The sequence below is a fragment of the Vidua chalybeata genome, chromosome 1, assembly GCF_026979565.1.
Source record: "Vidua chalybeata isolate OUT-0048 chromosome 1, bVidCha1 merged haplotype, whole genome shotgun sequence".
Taxonomy (NCBI): domain Eukaryota; kingdom Metazoa; phylum Chordata; class Aves; order Passeriformes; family Viduidae; genus Vidua; species Vidua chalybeata.
Window position 1 is genome coordinate 13,807,970 of NC_071530.1, and position 20,016 is coordinate 13,827,985.

The 20,016-nt window shown below is 39.0% G+C and overlaps 1 protein-coding gene across 24 annotated transcripts in view; it reads left to right on the forward strand.

Annotated features, from left to right (window-relative positions):
• The window catches only part of PARD3 (par-3 family cell polarity regulator), a 487,425-nt gene that overhangs the window by 358,362 nt on the left and 109,047 nt on the right, over positions 1–20,016 (forward strand). For 20 of the 24 annotated variants that reach the window (XR_008429410.1, XM_053935684.1, XM_053935553.1 and 17 more), the window contains one exon: positions 13,309–13,419. The exons of 3 other annotated variants lie outside the window; for them this stretch is intronic. Coding sequence is in view for 20 of the 21 variants with exons in the window: in XM_053935684.1 (XP_053791659.1) it covers positions 13,309–13,419 (111 nt within the window). In the remaining variant the exon portion in view is untranslated. Of the gene's footprint in view, positions 1–13,308; positions 13,420–15,232; positions 16,222–20,016 lie in introns of those variants that run through there. One more of the 24 variants, XM_053935697.1, reaches the window with a different exon arrangement.

The following is a 20,016-nucleotide window of genomic DNA, read 5'->3' on the forward strand; positions in this document are numbered from 1 at the left end:
TTACTGATAATTCGGGGTGTATTTGCCTAGTTCCAAAATACTACAAAATTTGAAGTGTGCCATATACAAAAATGTCTTTTAGAGATTGTGTAAATGACTTTTGTATCAAGGAGCTGCTTTTGCATTTCAAGTGCACAGACCTGATTGCAGTGCACCGCAGTCGATCTGACTCATTATGTCAGCATTTTATGGCACTCAGGTAAGAATGTTTACAAAGTAGCAGTAAACCTTTTTGATGTGCAATAACATTTCAGTAGTTAATGTAGTGTTCCACCATGTATTAAATTTTACCAGTTCTGGGCAAACTTACAATAAGCAGAAGTGCAAGAAAGGGCTATAGATGTTTATAAAATAGACCCTACTGGAATGAATTCAAGAACTAGTTTTACAGTGTATGTTTGGTCTAGCTGATGATGTGGTTAACAGTAAATTTTGAAATGTTTGCTTTTGCAGAAGACAAATTCTTATTTTCTACAAATGTTAACACTTCTTTCAGGACTTTGTTGCTATCAGTCTTGTAGCTCCTAGTCCGAAAAGGAAAAAGAGCACAGTATAGTCTCATGAAACTACTTGGTGAACTTGACTAATTTCAATAAATATAACAGCGTACTACTGATAGACTGTTTTAAAGAGTTTGTATTTTATGTTGAAAGTATGTTGGAAATGCTGTATTGGTAGAGAAATTCTCTGTTGTAAATAAATAACTAGTTCAGTCAATGTTAACTGAGTATTGACTTCATAGATTTACCTTTGTCAATGAAATCTGCATAGTTAGTCCTAATGTTTTTTGGACTTCCAGTACAAAAACTCTTGGAGTTTGGCAAGCTGCTTAAACTTTCAAGAGGAACTATTTTCTCATTTTAAAAATAGGATAGTACCTTGTCCATGCTAGTGTCTCCAGGCATTTTGATGTCCTGTGATGTTTCCTGTATTGTATAAATGTGAAATGTATGCTAAAAACCTATGCTAGAGCTCCCAGATACTGGTGTTGAGTGTAGTTTGAAGGTGGATGAATGCTGGATGGATGTTGGATAGATGAATCACTGAAAATGTATGTAATTTCCTTTTTCATGCTATGCTGTTATAAGTAGTGCTTGGTAAAAAACAGTCTAATCAGTGTCAAAGTTTATGAATTAGCTTTAAAGGACCTGAAAGCTTTTAAAGGACCTGAAAAAGAATATTAAATAACAAAAATACATCTAAAATCTTATAATTATCAGCAATTTTGAGTACCACAATAATAAAAGTAGTGTATTTTTACACCAATTGCAAGCGCCTCTAGCATTTTCAACACCAGGTGTGTTTAGTATGCAAGCTGAACTGCTATTACACATTTCAACAGCAGCATACCACAAATAAATCTCAAATATTTCACAATGTTGTTATAGATGCTATAATTGTCTTTAACACATAGTGCTAAAATCCTGAAATTCAGAGCACAACATGCTGGCACAAGCAGGAGTTTCAGATGTTGTGTGACAATTAAAGTATTTCTTTTCTCCGATGTTGCTGAGCAGGTAATGATACCTACAGTATTATAATCTGTAACCATTAGGATTCCTGGTGTCATCTGTAGAGCTCCAAATACTTTGCTAGTTCTATTTGCCTTTTATAACCTCAAAGGAAGAAAACTGCTTGTGTAAATTAAAGGAAACGTGAAGGAAGAATCAGTACCATTTTCATTGTTGGGGTTTTTTTTTTTCTTTATATTTATTTTAGGCTATATATTCAGAAGAAATAGTGAAATGGCAGTGATAATTGCTGTGTACTGTGTACAACACTGAGCGTGAGCAGAGCTGTTATAATTTCAAGAACATATCAAGAGCCAGATATCTTTGAAGTCAAGTCTGGATTTATTTTAAACATAATCTCTCTGGGTTTCTAAATAAATACAGGCCTAGTCATTTCCTTCCTAAAGTACCTGAGCATGTAGAAATGAGAACAAAAATGTCAGTGTGTAGGGGGCTGGTCCAGGTCTGAGATGTTCTGTGCTAGTAGCTTATTTATGTGGGTTGGAAAAAAAAACGTGAAACCAAACCGAAAAAACAAACCACCCCAACTCACTATCCCACATCTCTTGCCTGTAATTAGTCCTGAGCAAGTCCTGCTTTGTACATCTTTTGAATCTGAAAAAAATCTCAGCTCACAGTTTTGCCCTAAAATAATCAGCAGTGTAAATCACTATTGATATAGTTATTTCAACTGCTTTCGAATTCTTACCATGAAGAGAGCTTAAGCTCTGACTGCTGGCAGCTACAGGATGCCAGGCATCTCCAGGGCTCCAGGTAGCTCTGGGCAAGCCCTGGAAGCAGCTGCTGCAGGGACCTGCTGTCAGACTGCTGTCCCAACAATGATCCACCTGAGTCTCATTGCATCTTCTCCAGAGATGGTTTGTTCTGGTGCTGCAAAGCCTTGCTCTGCATTCTCCACCCAGAAGATACAGCATGTGTAAACTAAATTTTCCTGCTGCAGGGCAGAATATCAGCTGATAGAAGAGACAGAGGTATGTGAAGCCAGCAGTGGCATATTAATATTTATTACCCAGAGCCTTGGTTCAGGCTAAGTCCCTGTGCCATAGCCCTATCTTTGTAGCAAACTTTCAAAATAATGTGCCTGTTATTCTTTGCTCTCTGCTTTCTATGATAATGTAGATTGATAGAATCACAGAATGGGTTAAGTTGAAACTTAAAGACCGTCTAGTTCTACTAGACCCCTTACTAAGTGGGCATATCTTCCACTAGATCAGGTTGCTCAAAATCCCATCCAACCTAGTCTTGAAGACTTCAAGGACTTAAATGAATTGTGCTCCAGGGTTGCTTGTAAAGATGTCCTGTTGACATTATTAATTTGGTTATAGAGTTAAACTTTATTTTTTAGCCACAAGGAGACTTGAGTGGCACTGTGAACCCCAGAATGAGACAGGAGACCCTAAACTGTAACCTGCAGCCATCAGCATTGGGTGCTACGGCTCAGCGAGGGGAATTGCTTTTTGGTGTTGTAGAGAAGAGAATGACAGATGCACAGTTGTTTGGTTTTAGGAATATTTTGTTTAGACTTGTCTCACAAGTCCTACAGTGTTGACTGTGGTCTTCTGCTGGAAATTGTCTGTGGCTTCTCTACCTCCTGTAAGTGTAAATATGTGAATGAGCCTAACGATACAGAGGCATCACCTATTACTTAATTTACCATGCAGAGGTTATTTTCTAGGAGGTGTGTATCAACAAAGATCTCTAGTAACTGACAGAAAAAGTGCTGACTGATGTATTAACATTTCTAGGTAATGAGATCTGTAGGGAAAATTTAATCTTTGGAAGGTTCTGGATGAACTGCAACTAGTTTGATTAGTTAACTTTTGCTGATTTTGTATAGTGTAATTGCATGACTGCAAGACTTAAGTTCTTGGAATAATGTAACTGCAATTTCCTGGTCTAACTAGCTTGTTTATTACATTTTTGTCCTAATTTCTCTGCTGTTGTATGTGCTTAGTGAGCATTTTTAGTGATTTTCATGCTGTAGCTCATGTTTACCTATGGCAGGCCTATTAAGCAAAGCGTTTTGGTTGTAAAGTGGAGCTGTGATGCCTCTTAGTATTACCAAGGGATATTTTTTTCCCTTTTCTGGCAGGAAAGTGTTGAAGCAAATTTCCCTTGCAACTTTTTCTTTTTATTCTTTTTCTTTGGCCACCTCTTGAGTGCCAGTAAAATGAGTGGGTTTTTAGCTTTCATTAGCATTTCTTATAAGGTCTGCCTTTAGACCGGTACCCATTTTCTAAATTGTACTTCTGTAGGGTTGCAAAAAATCATGGTAACCAGATGCAGTATTTGTCTCTGGCCTGGCAAAGTGTTAGATTTAACAAAAGAAGCTAATAAAAATGTTCAAATTGACCCTTCTCATCATTTGGACTTCTTGGAGCTCAGTCAATCACTCATTATTATCAGAGTTATTCACACAGAGGCAGAAGTGCTAGTGTTTCCCTTAATCAGCCCTTGAGCCAGACATAATTTGCAATTTGAAGCATTGTATTTGGAAACAATAATGCATTAAAATGAACAGAGCAGGAATTAGAAGGATAGTTGTGGAGAGAACGTGTTGCGGAGTAGCCATGGTTTAAATGCTGTCTCTAAGGATCCTTAGTAGACACCAGTAATTAGAGGCACACAATGTAGTATTGTTCATACCTAAAAGGGTCCACAATTTTTAAACTCCTCTGTGGAGTGTGACAAATGGAACAGCAGAGGTTGCCCACCTTGCTGCGTGGCTGCAGGGCAGCTGTGGGCAGGTGGGGAGTGCTGGGGTAAGGTGGTGTCACCTGTTTGGCACAGTTTGAGCCAGAGATGGGGGGCTGAACCTGGCACCCAGCAGCACTGGGATGTAAGATTTTACTTCTTCATACAAAAATTGTTTATGTTATAGAAGAATGACTACATTGTACTTTAGATTGTCAGGAACTTGTTAATAGTGGCAGCGGTTGCTGCTGAGAATTTGGGAAATTTTTGTTATCCCTATGTATGCTATTATGTATTGCAAAGTAGAGAGTTGTATGTGTGTTTTTATATATGCAGTCTGTGATTTAACATACTGCAGGCCTTCACTCAGGTTTTTTCAGGAGCCTGCTCTTTACTCTGTATGTGAGGCTTTATTTTGCTTTTTGCAATTTGTATTTACGGTCTTTCAATTGCTATTTAGAATCTTACTGCCCAGTGTTGCATTTTAGAACAGGGCACTGCAGTCTTGAAGGGCACATTCTGTGTGAGAGGGGTGACAGGAGAATTTCTAAGTACATTAAATCACAGTATAAAAAGATATGTTGCCAACTGAGATTATATATTTATAAAATACATATTATATAAAAATATTGGATTAGCTTGGTTGGGTCACATGTATGAGCTATTTTCTTCAATGACAAGTAGCACACAGTGTATCAAATTTAAGCTTGGGGCAAGTAACTGTGGCCAATAACTACTCTCTTTTTTGAATACATACATGACATTAAAGAGCTTTGGTCACAAACTTTAAAATGCTTAGACTGTTATGAAATGTCCATTAAAATGTCATGTACTACTTCTGTGGTTGCTCTCATCACTGATGACTGTTAACAAAATTGTAGCTAAGCAGAAGATTTTTTTTTTATTCCTGACTCCTTCAGGGATACCACAATCCCCAGTTTAACAGATTTTGTCTGACCACCATGAATATGAATTATTTATGGTTACTTTTACTATATTGTGGTGTTGCTTACTGAGTAGATTTGGACATCTCTGCTGTCTTGCTGCCTTCTTTCCAATAGCATCATTGTCAACCATTTTTGATACTTTCTTTGAACTTCTCAGCCTGCTTTTCAACTACAGTAGTTTGAAGTAGCTAGGGCTTTTTTCTGATTTCTTGTGTTTTATTTATTTATTTATTAGAGCTGTCCATGGCTTCAGCTAGCTTCAGGCAATCACAAGTAGCAATGCAAGAAGATTATCTTCTGTTTAGAAATTTGCAAACAGATGGTCTTTCCATAAAAGAAATCTGTTTTTAAAAGTTCCACCATTTTATGCTGGAAGTAAATATTACAAATGCTTAAGTTGTGAAAAGAGAGTGACTTGGTGTGAATAATATTCTGCCTGTTGTGTCATGCCTTTCAGGAAATGTTATCAAAACTGTTTAGGAAAATAATTGAATGAAACCTCATGACATGTCTCTAGTTTGGCATCATACCCATTTTCTTCGAAGTTGGGATACTGGTTCACAAAGCCAGGCAGACTACGTTTCACTGGCTGGAAGCAGTTATGGATCACATATGTTGTTTGCACTTCTTTCCAGGAGGTTGTTGTGGGAATCACCGGTGCTGTTGTACGTGAAGCGTTGCACCGTCCTGTCTGTTCTTTTTGAGTAAACTTAGTTTGGTGAGATGTACTAGAACACCCCCTTGAATGGGGCTGAAAAATGTTTTTTTCATGTTGGAAAGTGATATGGAGGCTGCTGGGAGAAAATATGTGAATAGAACACTGAAGACCTTCACATGCTTTACAGTATTCAGGCCCAGGGTAGGCACTTCAAAGGGCTGATATTTTGCAGTAATAGCCACTTTGGTTCTAGTGCTTTAAATATCTATGTTTGTGGCTGAGCTTGTGAGTTTGTTTATTGCTTGAAGGCAAGTATCGCTGGCCTGAAGAGATGCAGGGGTACCTTTTTAGAGTATTCTTAATTTTCATTAGTTACCTATGGCCTTTTGTAATGTGCTTTTCTTGGTTTGTGACAGCAGACTTCTCCAGGAACCCTCCTGGCAGGGGTCCTCTGCTGGATGTTGCACCAGAAGGATTGCTGCTTTATCAGTTTTAACATTGGCAAGGAGATCCATGGAAAATGAAGTTATCAATGTCTGTTTTAATTATGCCCACAAGCTCCTGCATCAAGGTGCCTGCACATCAGTGCTTTTGTGTCATCTCAGGACAGTGCTGCTGCTGAGTCACTCCAGCAGTCATTCCACTCCCTCCCAACAAGTAGAATTGGATCTACTAATTTGATTAGTAACATGTGATAACAGGCTATTTCTAGAAATCTACTGCCAATATGTAAATGTTTACACGTAAAAATGTGTTTTTAAAAATAGCACTTGCACAATTTTGCTTGGAATGGAAGGCTTCTAAAGCTTCAGGTCATCACTAAAGAGGGTGGCTTTTGTTTGTGTGCTATGTTTTTGTTTTAGCAACAGAATGGCTTTGTGTGTCCCAATAATATGTTGCAATATAAATCTTATGATTTTGCTGATACATCAGGGTGAAAAAGAAATCATTGCAGAATCGTTCAAGCAGTGTTTACATTATGTGTGTGTCTGTGTGTGTGAATACTGTTTGCTACAAAGGGGAAAAGAGCATGCCTTGAAGCTAGAAAACACTGACAAAATAGCTCAAGACACTTACCGATTGTTAATTTTTAATGATGGTCTTTTTTCTATTAAGTGACATAATGCTACTGAACTTGTCTCAATCAATTTTTGTGTTTTTTTTCATTAATCAACTAATGCATTTTTCTTCTGTAGCTCTTTATTTTAATGAAATACGTGGATGATTTGGCAGACGACAATGATCTCATCAGTAACGCATCAGAGTAAAATCCTTTTAGCAAATTACATGTGTATTATATTTGTTGTATCAGGGATGCTGATATATATTCTTTTAAACGGAATCTACTTTTGAGATAACTTGTAAATGTGGAGTTTCTGTAGTTACTTGTGTATCCTTCTTGCTTCACTTGTCCTATATGTATTTATATCAATTTATGCAAAATCATTTACATATTCTTTATGTCTACATGTGTACTTTATGTACATTTCACATATTTTTTTATATATATGGCATCATGTTGTAGCTTGAGCCTGTTCTTTAAATGTTCTGCTAAGCTGTCTTCTCTGTTAAGCCTCATACTGTTCAGTTGCTCTGATGCACTGGCCCAAAGCCACTGAAGGCACTTGTTAGTCAGTGCCTCTCTGTTCAGCATGACAGACTTTGGATTAGGTCACCTCCTAGTTGGTGGCAGTCATTCAAGCAAGTAAGCTTGAAAGTGAGCCAGCTGACAGAGAGGTTTGGGTATTCATTTTGGCTTGATTAGATTATCCAAAGTTCATGCGATTTCCTATTTGAGGGTCAAGCTTACGACATACAGGTCTATGTTCTCATCTTTTCATTAATAATAATGTGACAAACCAGTATCATGGGCTCTGAGGATGGTCATTTCCTCTGATATGACTTGGCTGTTATGTACTAGAGATCATATGTTTAGATGATAGTCCTCTTACAATTTTTAATTTCTTCACTTACTGTGATTCCTGTTGTTGACTGAATTTAAGGGTTAAGTCTGTGGATCTGTGAATATGACTTTGAGCATTAACACTTATCTTGAAACTTTCTCCAAACCTTAATGTAAAAGGAGAATTAAGAACATATAAATTAAGTAGAACTCTGGAGTAGCTTGGCAATTAGAGTGAACAAGATTTCAGCTGCTCTCTTTCATCAATTTCTCACACTCTTGGACAGACAGGGTATTTTTAATTTACAACCTGTATTTCAATTAGTCATAGAAGTTTTTCTTTGCTTTTGCAGCTACAAAATAAAATTAAACTACTTTTTAGCTCTACTTTTTATAACAGGGTTTAAATGAGAGAGCTGCTGAATAAACAAGCTGTTACATGAAGTAAACATTGTTAGTGTTAGGGAGAGATTTTTCTATAATCATACAGTTCATGTCCTGAATGAAGTATTAAGCTATATCTTAAAGAATATTTATGAACAGAATGGTATGTTTTTCATTACTCGGGTTTTGGAGGAAAATGTGCACTTGTTTTTTTGTCTTTTATTTTCTACTCTGAGTAATAATCATCTGTGCTCTGCTTCTAAGATTGAGATTGAGGCAAGTGGTGCCCACAGGTCAGTGTTGTGCTTCTGTAGCTGCAGGTGTTTCAGAGTATATAGTATAGGTATATATGGTATAGCTCCAGCTTTAGCAACAGACCTGTTTTCCTCATGAGTGTGGTGACTTGGTGAGGCAGTCATGTGTGTCATTTGGCTGCACATCATGTAGTGGCCTGTGTCTCTGCATTGGTATCTTGTGCTGTGATTTAGGCTGGGCTTTTATAGCTCGCGGTCAAATTGTTGGCACCAAACATTGCAAAAGAAAAGAGTTTGGGATTAGATTCTCAAGACTGTGTGAACATCAGTGCCACAGATGATCTTTTTTTGCATGGTTTTGGGTTTTAATTCCAAAATCAGTAGTTTCTACCTTTGTTTTTAAGCACTGTCCTCCTTTTCAGTAATGCAAGGAGCCTTGCTGTGCAGATGCTGAGCGATGGAGTTTTCATGTCTGTATCAGAAGGAAAGTTTTCATTTCATTTGCATTTGTAAGAGCTGCAACAAGTATCCCAGCAGCCAGCCCCCAGCAGTGAGAATGAGACCATCTCAGGTTCAGACAAGCGCCTGAAACTCGCAAAGTGCTTGAGGCACTCTGTAACCGGCTGCACACAGCAGAGAACTGCTGCTGCATCTGGGGAGGGAGCAGCGAGGGCCGGGATCACAGCGCTCGGCTGTGTCCTCAAGGCCTTGCAAAAGTCTGGAGTCTGTGTGACACAGCACAAATGGATGGTGATTTCTGCTTTACAAGGGAGATACCTTTGATTGCACTTTGCAACTTTCAGTCTTAGGCTGTTCTCAGTGAGTGAGCAGTCACTTCAGTGGGAGAACTTATTACGTGGGTGTGCCAGGCCTTTCAACAAAGGGATTATGGGAAAAGTAGTATTGGAAGCAGTAAGGTTCCACATTTGCCGTGGGTCATGTATGAGACATAGATCCTCATTCCATCTCTCCTTCCTTTTGAGTACTTGAGCAGTAAAGAGGGAAGATTCACAATGATGCAAAGCCCAGTGGCTTGCAGGGAAGGTGTCAAACACAATGTTCATGGGGCAGGTCAGGGACTAGAGGAGTTGCACTGTAAGGAGGTGGAACTTTCACATAGGTAAGCCAGATCTTTGCATTGAGCCAATGCATTCAATTCAGGCTGTTGTACGTACTGGGAGTGATTCTGGAGACCTGACCCAGACTTTTGACTCACACAGCTAAACAAGGGCCAACAAACAGCAGCAGAAAGGGCTTTACCTCTGGCTGTGGAGACAGTGCACAGTAACTGTGGGATGTGTTTTTGGTAGGGATATTGCATAGAGACTGCTTGAATTTTTGAGTTTTGTAGGGATATTGCATAGACTGCTTGAGTTTCAGTGGTCTGAATAGTCTTATTTCTAAGTGTCCTGTTTCGGTTAATATTCATGAAAAGGAAGCATCGTTTATATGAGTAGGAAACATTTACCTGAAGAAATTAGGACAGGTGATTTTCAATATCTTGACACCAGTGTAGTCACACCACAGTACAGCTGAGAGAGTTTTAACAGCTGGCTTTAATGGTGTGCCTTAGCATTGCTGAATGTTGCATTTCTGTAGTTAAACTTAGCTTGATTATGACTGTTAAATAAATAATTTATAAATGTCTGCTATAAATTTGGTGGAGAGGATGCTGACTTGGGCTGTGGGATTCATTATGACTGTAAATCATACTTCATGAAGCAAACACTTTTAATAGAAGTAAATAACAAACACATTTATTGCTAGCAAGCATAATCTTACCAAAGACTTAGAGTGATGTTTGTAGTGGGAAGTATTGACTGCCCCTACAGAAATAAAGGAGGTGTGTGGGGGTGTACAAATGTATCTCCATCACAGTTCTTTTCAGCACCTTTCTCTATTGCTTGGTGGCTCTTCAGCATCTTCTTGAGATGCTGTCTTAGCAGCTTCTCAAAGATTTGTGACTGTTAAGCCACAATTAACACAACTGTGCATTGTGCTAGAAACATGAAGCCACAATCAGGGAGGGGGGAGAATGGTGTTTGTTTTTCCGGGTTCCAGGGTAGGCACAGTGTGGTTAACATTGCTACACTTGTTACAGGCAGTGGTGATTATGGCAGATAGATCACTTCTGCGGGTGACAAAGTCCAGAGAAGGCACCTGTGCAAGACCACCATGGTTCATACTCTGCCAGGCTGTCCACTGCTGGGATGACCACTGAGCTTGTCAGAGATGGGCACTGGGAAGTCTCCGGTCAGAGTGGGAACAGTGTGGCCACCTTCTGAAATGCCTGGGAAAGAACCAGAGCTGTCTTCCAGAGACTTTGATCAGGATGGTCCTCAGGGGCAGAAGGAACATTAATTCCTGGACGATTGGAAGAAAACCCTGAAAGAGAAGAAGGGTTGTTGCCACAACTTGCTCATGATCAAAGCAAACTGAGCCCTGGTGCTGCTCCACGTGCTCCATGTGTGGTGCCCACCTCTGCCTCTGTGGGAATGCACATGAGCTCTGTGTGCTCTGTACCTGCGTGGTTGGATCTGCAAATTCAAACCATTGAATTCTGCTAGGTTTGCATTACATGTTAACATTAGAAATGCTCTCCTCACAATCATGCAGCCTGACCAGACATTTACTAGATTGCTTACAAGGATTATTAGAAATTTCCTGTGTACTTTATTGTTTTTAATAAGGTATTGATTTCACTATATATCTGTTCATACTTGCAATGATTTGATTTATGGTGGCAGAAATTCTGTTTTGCTGCCAAAACCTAATGGGCAGTAACTAATTCAATTTTTTCTTCCCCCTTCTTCCCCATTTTTTTTAAACAATTATTTCTTTTCAGAAATAAACTTGGTACTCCAGAGTTTGATTCCTTTACTTTTCCTGACATTTTAAATGGGTTGAGGAAGGACAGGAGACTGAAGCAAATGTGAGCATCCCAGAGATGCTCTGCTAGAGTGACACATATGTTGCTTGTCTCCTCACAGCTCTGCATGTTCTATTGGTCAGACCCATGCTGCCACCTCAGGCACTCTCTGTGTATCAGGGTAGAGTGGCTCAGTTCCACTGTTTTTCTGCCAAAACTCCTCTCTGGGCTAGAGGTTTTAGGGCTATTTTAAATTAAACAATCTCTTTTGTCAGGTGTACAACATCCAGGACTTGATTTGAATCTCTTGTGTCATATGTGTAAATGCTTTGTATAATGGTTTTGATTACTCTCTAATAAATAGGTGGATGTTTTAAAAGATACATGTTGGTGTTTTGAATTTAGGTTTCACATATAACATTATGAAATCAGAGACTTTAACTTTATGCCTTATTTTGCATTTCTTAACCCCATCATGTCCTCTGCCTATTCCCTTTTCAGGTGGTTATTAATAAACAGTTTTAGTTTTCAGATGCCTGAATTACTTTGGAAAGGAGCAATCTGTGTGGAGAACAGGCAAACAGTTCAAAGCTTATGTACATGCTCCTATGCTGTATTTTTGTGTTTTGGTTTTAAAGAGCTGTCCTTAGAGCCATGATTACATAATATAAATATTATCTCTTGATTGAATGGCCAGAAATTAATCATTCTGCAGGGTGGCTGTGTGGTGTATCTTCAAACCACATAATGTCTTTGTCCTAGAATCAAAAGGAACCTAGAATCAAATGGGAAAATATTATAAATACCTGCTGAACTCAAAATATTTTAAAGATGTTACATTAACAGGTCAGAAGGAAGCTTTAAGAACTCTGTGGTTTATTTTACTGTCCATGAGCATTTGTGGTGTCCTGTTGGCACTATTGCTAGACATGTTTGATTGCAAGTCTCAGTGCTTTAATTTCACTTTTGATGTGAACCTGAGTGTGAAGTGCCACAGACTCAGTCAGCTCTCAGATCAGCATTTGGTATAAAAAAAAAGTAGAATTCTTGCTGCTTTTGGTGTGATAAATGATGCCACATTTAATTGGTATATATACTGTTTAACAGATACGTGTTAGCCCTTCTGCCTTAAATAGAAAATTCTCATATTAAGTTTAGATCTATTTAAAGGTTAAATTGAAGTGTTTGTTTGGTTCGCTCTATACGAAAGTTATTCCTTCCAGAATAGGTCAGAAATGCCTTAAGAAATAAGAATAATTTTGTCCTAATAATAACTGACTATCTCAAATGCCAAATTCTTCACTCCCTGAAAGTTTAAAGAAAACAGTGGAATGTACAAATATGGAAGAAACCTAATATATTTGAAATATAGCCTTTAGAGGGGAAGAGGAGATGTGAAGAGGGCAAACCCTGGGTTGGCAGCACCTGTCTCTGTCTACGGCAGCCCAGACAGCTCCACCCCTCCATTCATCCTCCCACAGTGGAACACCCTTGGGGAAAGAGTCATGAGTAATAAAGTTTAAATAAGAACCCCTGATGCTGAAAAAGAATAAATTGGCAGTTTTGAATGGTGTCCTCTGTGTGGTGAAATGGCCCTGCGGGGTGCAGGGGGCTGTGCTGCCCCGGGAGCTGTCAGACCTGCGGCTCCCTCTCTCCTCTCCAAGGTGGGGAAGACTTTGCTTAATGCAAAGTTGAGCTGTGTCCTTGGGCAGAGATGCTGTTCTAAAACATTGTTTGACTGTCTGTTTAAGAATAGCGGCCCCAAAATCCTGGCATAAAAGAGAAATGTGGTCCAATTATTATTTTTTTTTGTTTGTTGTGTTCTTCAGTGAGGAATTCTATAAACTTTTAAGTGAAATGAAAATAAAAATGAAAAAACTTACGTAAAAAAACTAACAACCTGGAAGCAGCCTGAAAATACTAAAAATTGAGATTCTGAGATCTTTGCACTTTCACTTCCTGGTTTCCCAGAAGCCCTTCTTGGAGAACTCTCTTTGTCATGGAAGAAGGAAAATACAGTTTTGTTCATGTCACAAGTTAGATTCTTTTTTTGTGTGTTATTAACAGGTTTGGCAAACATCGCAAAGATGACAAGAGTGAGAAAACTGGTAAAATAAAAGTGCAGGAAGCTCTTACTTCAGAAGAGGAGAGAATACGAATGAAGCAAGAACAGGAGAGGTAGACTTCAGTATTTGCTTAAACCTTGATAGAGAGAGTTTGTTTTTTAAATTAAATAACTGAAGTTCAATTTTCACTGATGAAATTTTCCACATGTTGATATGTTTATTACTTTAAATAACAAGACAAAGCTGGATTTATTTTGGACATTAGTATGAACAGCTCCTTTGGCTGTGTTAAGCATCTTTTATAGATGTAGAGCTCCCTTTCTTATTGAGGAGACTGAAGTAATAAAATGAATTGCTTTCTCTATATATTCTATAACTGATTTTATTGACATTTTCAGAAAACACATATTTATATAGAATGAAGTATGTTTTGTATTTTTCTTCAGAGTTTTGTATATCTAGATTTTTCATTGATAAATTTAGGAGAAACATAAAAATTATGCTTACCAGTATATTTGTCACTGGACTTTAGTCTATTTATGTGCCATGCAGTCTGTTTATGGAATGATATATATATATATATATATTTATTAAACTGCTAATTGTAAAAATGAGTGGTGAGCACCTCTATTTTTCCTTGCCAGCTTCCCTTAACATAAAAAATCTATATAATATATATGTCATATGCTCTTCTCAATATTTCCAGTCTACTTTTCATCCTATCTCTTGTAGTCCTAGATATTTGGGGCGTAGACTATGGTGTCTCTCAGATCAATTTAGTCAAAATCTTGAAAAGCATAGGTTATCAATTAACTTATGCTGGGAGATGTGAGTTGAGAGACAACGTCTTTGAGTAGACATCACTTTAGTAAGGAGACAAACTTTACGAAGTTTGATTGCTGAATGGTAAATAGATTTAGACACATTTAGCAGTGAAAGTGAACTATGCATTAGAATTATTTATCTAAAAATCAAGCTATAGCTCACCATAAATTTAGGATTGATGCAGAAACTCTGGAGGGAAATTTTCTTATCCTTGTAGAGGAGATATCACCAATTAGTCATAATGATCTCTTTAATTGCCATCTCTATGCACCTTGGTCCTCTTCAAATAAGAACAAAAGTTCATGAATGGTGGCTTCATCATTAACAGCTCAACAGAGAATATCAGAGCCACTGTATAATAGAGAGCCACTGTAACTCTTGTGTAGACTCCTCAGTTAAACCTAAAATGGTTTGCTTTCAGTTCTTTTAGGGTTGAGTGATTTACAGTAAAGACAGGGTGGGAGTGTGTGTTTATTGGTTTAACTTGTTAAACACAGAAACTTTATCATTTGTGACCATTTGGGAATTTTTTTACTCTTTAGCAGATATACTGTCATAAATTGATGTAAAATTTTTTTCTTGTCCATCCATTCTGATTGTAGAAGGTGGCTGGATTACAGTGCCTGGATGTTTTTTGCTAGTCTGATTGGTTTTTATTTTTTATTTTTTAACAAAAGTGAGGCAGAGTCATTAAATTTGTTGCTGTTTTTAAAAGTAAAGTGCTTGCAGTTTAAATGGTAAAGAAGAAGGCTAGAATTGAAGGAAATAAGTGATGAGGGTGTTTGTGCAGCCAGCTTCCCTTCTCATGGATGAAGCAGCCACAGAGCTCAAGCCAGGGGTGCAGAGCCATGGAAAGCTGCCTTGGTTGCCCTGCCCAGCTCAGTGCAGGGGGATGGTTGGCCAGACAAGCACCACACTGTGTCCTGGCTTCACAGATTGCTGAGCCCTAGCTGGCCCTTAGGGTTTCTTAGTAACATTAGGTTCCCAGAAAATCAGCTGTATACATTTATAAAAAGAAGAACTTGACGCCTCAGTTGGTAACGTTTTCTCTCTCTTCATTCTCTCTCTTGTGTCTCTCTGTGTCTCTCTGTCTCTCTCAGTAAGAATGGTCAGAGTATAGACTGTCCATGTGATGATGTAAGAGAGGTTGCAATAGTCACGCTGGGTACCAAGGTAGAATTATGAAATTATTTGTATAGCCCCCAATGCATGGAGCAAATCCTAATCCCTGTCCATCAAGTTACGCTAACAAATTTGAATCTTTCCTGGAATCTCACTCCTCATGTGTCATAAAAACAATTTTATATGTTCACTGAAACTGCAGAAAATGCATGTGCCAGAACTTCATAACAGCTTGATGTTATAGTAACATGGGTCCTTATCCTCCCATTATTCTCTTTCCCCTGTGTATTTGCTTTCCTTTGTGTTATGTCTATAAGAGAATGCAACTTCTTTGGGGTAGTCGCATGTACAACTAATAAAAGATAATAAAATAGCAACCGAATGTGTGAGGTGGTTCCTTATGTTTCTAAAAAATTCACATGTTGATTTGGTCCATAGAGACTGAATGTTTTTGCAGTTAGATTGCAGTTTCCTTTTGATCCTGTAAAATAATGATGTTAGATACATGCTGTTAATGAAGAGTACTCTTGCAGATTAACTGAACAATCCCTCAAAATGTTTACTAGGAGACACAGTAAAATATTACTGTCAGTGTTGGCTCATAATGGCTGCTATTTTAACTTTGTTTTCTGTGGGTTTTTGTCTTCTAAATTTTTTTAACAGTGCAATTCACTTGTTCTATTTTACTTGGTATTTGATACTATATACCTCTAAAATGATGCAATGCTTTGGGGAAATAGGTTGGATTTAATGAATTTACTATGTATGAGAAGCTAGGAGCAAAAATCCTTAGGGGGGTCAGAGAACAAGTGAACAGCCCATTAAAAAATCAATCATGCCCACAATTTTATGGAATTATTAATTTTAATAGTATTGTGCTTACAGTAGTATTTTCTTTAAAACCTAGCATTCATATGGATTATGAGACAAATTAGAAAATTAATGCATTTCAGTTTACCATGATGAAATTAATAAAATGGCCTTTCATAAATATATTATTAATAATAATTTCTTGATTCTGTGATTCTTTGATTAAGGAGTGTCTCTCTTAAGCTGTGTATCTCTTAAGCTACATCGTATATATGTTGGATATATATGTACATGGTACGTGTTTACTGACAATCTTAAAGTAATTTTGAATGAAAAAGGAAGTTATCTAGTTGAAAATACAGCCAGCTTTCAATAACAAGGAATACTGGAACAATTAGAGGTGTACTTGATGAGACCACCCACTAGTCTTACCAAAAATTCTGTAAAATACTTGTTATTTGTAAATCCTCCAAATGTTGGAACAACAGTTCATCCAAGGCCATAGAACATTGCCCCATGGCACTATGCTTTTACACTGGTTTACTGCACAAAAACAAGTCTGCTTGCATTATCCTTGAGTATCTGCCAAGCACTCGTCTTAAAATCTGGCTGGGCTCTGCTGTGCTGTTAGAAAGGGTTCTCCCCAGCAGTGGCATCAGTCAAAAACTTGAGGCAAGACTGGGCAATAAACTTTCTGACTGTGGCCTTGAGACTCCTAAGAAAGAGTCCATACTGCAGTCTTGAGGAAGCTGAATAAGAGCCAAGTTCAGTTAGGTCTGGTCCTGTGCCAGATCACAGCTGTTTTACATATATGCTAATTTGGAGCCCCTTGTTGCTGTGTGGTCATCTTGTCTGTCTATCACTAGACTGCTCAAACTGAGTACCACTGAGATGCTACATTCACATGGATAGGCTGAGAAAACAGCCCTGGGTCTTTGTGGTTTTGTTATGGAAGGTCTTTTATTGACTCCAGAGTCTCCTGATGTACCTGTAGTTTGCACATTTTCCTAAGATCTCTTGGATTTTGCAGACTGGAGATGTGTAGCATGTCTTGAGCTTTTAGAGATGCTTCCAAATGCTTATAGTTTTACACAGGCATTACAATGTTGGATAGACTTAAAAGGAGATTTTGAAACTTTTGTCAGTGACCAAGAGGAATCAGTTCATATGGATGGTCACCTTGTGCAGTGCTGCTGCATCTAAACCTCTGGAAGCCCACAGACCTTTCCAGTCTAGAAACTCCCTACATCTAGTCTTTGAGGGCCTCCCAGAGTAGGTTTGCCCAATATTTAGCCAGTGTGTCCATTGATATCCTGCAACCTGATTGCCGTGAAATGTTTTCTGAATTCTTCAAGGCTCTTTAGTAGAGTCTCTTTCTTAGGAGATATGAAGACAGAATTGCTCAAAGAATCTACTGCTTTTGTCTTCCGGTTGTTATTGGTAGTCTTTACTGGAGAGGGACATCTTTCCAAACAGCAGGTTCTGAAACCTTTGTTTCTTCCTCTTCCACACCCTTGCATTTTCCCTTCAGTTTAATTTTTTGGGCTTTTTTTGTTTTGGGCTTTTTTTTTTTTTTTCCCTTCTTTTTCTTTCCATTTCAACTTTGTGTTCATTACAAAATATATTGTCAGCAAATCCAAAACCTTTCCCTGCGGTCTTTCCTTCTTTAGCGCAGGCATGTGCAATTCTTGGCACACATGGCAAGGCTCTATGTGCCTGCGATCTTCAGCCTTGGACTGACTTCCTTTAGCAAAGAAAGTTCTCCCTGACCTGAACAACTTTACTCTTTGTACCCGAGTAGTAGATAACAGAGGAATGAATTAAATGTGAAGTTTTTAAGAAATTCATCTGAATCCAGCATGCTTCAATGCTGGATAATGCTTAAAAGATGAAAGTTGCAATTCTCATGTAATCTCATGATTCAGAGTTCGTGATCCATCTACGGGCAAACAGTGCTTATGCTGTAATCCGCCTCTAGAGGCACTTCTCCTCTTGGAAGCAAAGTCTAGAGGATATTTTCTCTGTTTGGTTAATACACAGATTTAAGAGCTTTACTAATGTTCTATAAACCTCTGTGTTACCATAAAAGTGTTTTAATCTCAGTATTGTATTCTTCCTCAACTTCCACTGAAATGGATGCAAAATCAAGTGCTTCATTAAACACCTGTGTTGGGAGGATCAGTCTTGAGGAGATAAGGAGAAACCTTTTGGGAGAGAATTAAAGTGTTGTGCTGCTGGGAGTGCTGTGACAAAGGCTTCGGAGATGCTGGGAGGGTGATAGAGCGGTCAGATGGGGGCCTGTGGAGCCGGGGGCTCGCTCTGCTCTGTCGCAGCCGCTGGACAGTCGCAGCCTGTGCTGTGCGTGCTGCAGGACAGTTAACGCGGGCTACGTGCTTGAGAATAGCTCCCGTCTGGACCAGAAGCCTCCTGCTGGACTGGTTTCCCCCCTTTCTGATTCGGGAAACATGACCTTTTGTTCCTCTGGGTTACAAAGGGAGCTACATGTACACGATTCTGCCGTCGCTGTGCCCCGAGAGCCGCCAGTTCCCCGCCCGGGAGGTGCCTGGGAAGCGGCGGGGCCGGGAGGGGGAGCTGCGGGCTCGGCGCTGCCGGCCCGGCCCGGCCCGGCTCCGCCGGGATCGCTCCGTGCGGCCGCGCCCGGCGCCGGTGTCAGCTGGGGACAGCCGTGCTGAGCCGCGGGGATGGCTTTGGGCGGCCGGCGATGGCTTTGGGCGGCCGGGCAGGAGGCGATGCTGGCGGCGCACGGCGGCGAGGGCGCAGCGCGGAGGCGCTGCCCGGGGAGGCGGGTCAGGCGTCTGTCCTGCACTGGCGGATTTGCTGTTACTTTTGGAGCTCAGTCAATAGGCTGACAACACTCTTTTTTTTTTTGTGCGGATGTAAACAAGACTGCGAGTAGAGTGGGTGTCGTTCGTGCATTATTTGTCCTAAATTTAGAGGGAAACATTCTGCCTGTTCATTAATAGTTAAAATAAGACTGATTTCCCCCCCCCCCCCCCCCCAAAGGATTCGGTTATTCCATAAAATGCTTCCTGTATTATATTTTCCTAAGGGTATATGGGTCTTTATCTCTCACATGTAATAAACTTCTCTTCATCCTTCTCTAGTACCATTAAAGCCACAAGCCCTTTGTTGTAAAAGTATAGTAATGAATAGAAATGTTACAACAAGAACAGAAGTCTTGTGTTTTCCCTTCATCATGCATCATCCATTTTAATTAGACGAAAGGGTGGTGAGTACTGTGACAAGAGTCTGGAATTAAAATCATTAATTGATGTCAAGCTGACGAGAGACTGCTAACATGAATTTACTGACAGCAGGAAAGAAATTAACCTTATTACTTTATTTACTACATTGGGACTATTTATTATACTTTCCTGTGTAAGTTCAATGTGTTCTGTTAATGATGATAGAGAAAGACAAATAATTAATAAAACCTACGTAGAGTTTTATTACTTCCTATCAATGACATTGGGATGAAAACCACATCAATAATTTACCAAAAACAAACCCACCACATCCTTCTAATCATTGTAACTCATCAAAACTGTTGCAGCAATATTTTTGATATTTTAGATGAATATAACAGGCTATGCTCTCTAACCAAGTAGAATTGCAAAAGTGATTTGATTTAAAACCGTGCCTTAGTTTCTTAATGTCAGTGTTGCAAAAAATGAAACATATTTTCTTCAGCAATGACATTGATTGGAATAACTGTCTGGTTTGATCATCATTGGAAGGTCAGCCTAACAAAGATGAGTTTTAATGTTAAGCATCTTTATTCTTTAGATGAAAGAGTACAGCAGTGTCTTACAGAATGACAGCAGCATCCTATAGATAATTTGTGACCCAAAGGTCATAATAAAAGAATAGAGGGAAGGTCATCCTGTAGTAAAGGCCATCTGGAACTGTTAAAGTATCAGATGGAGTAGGG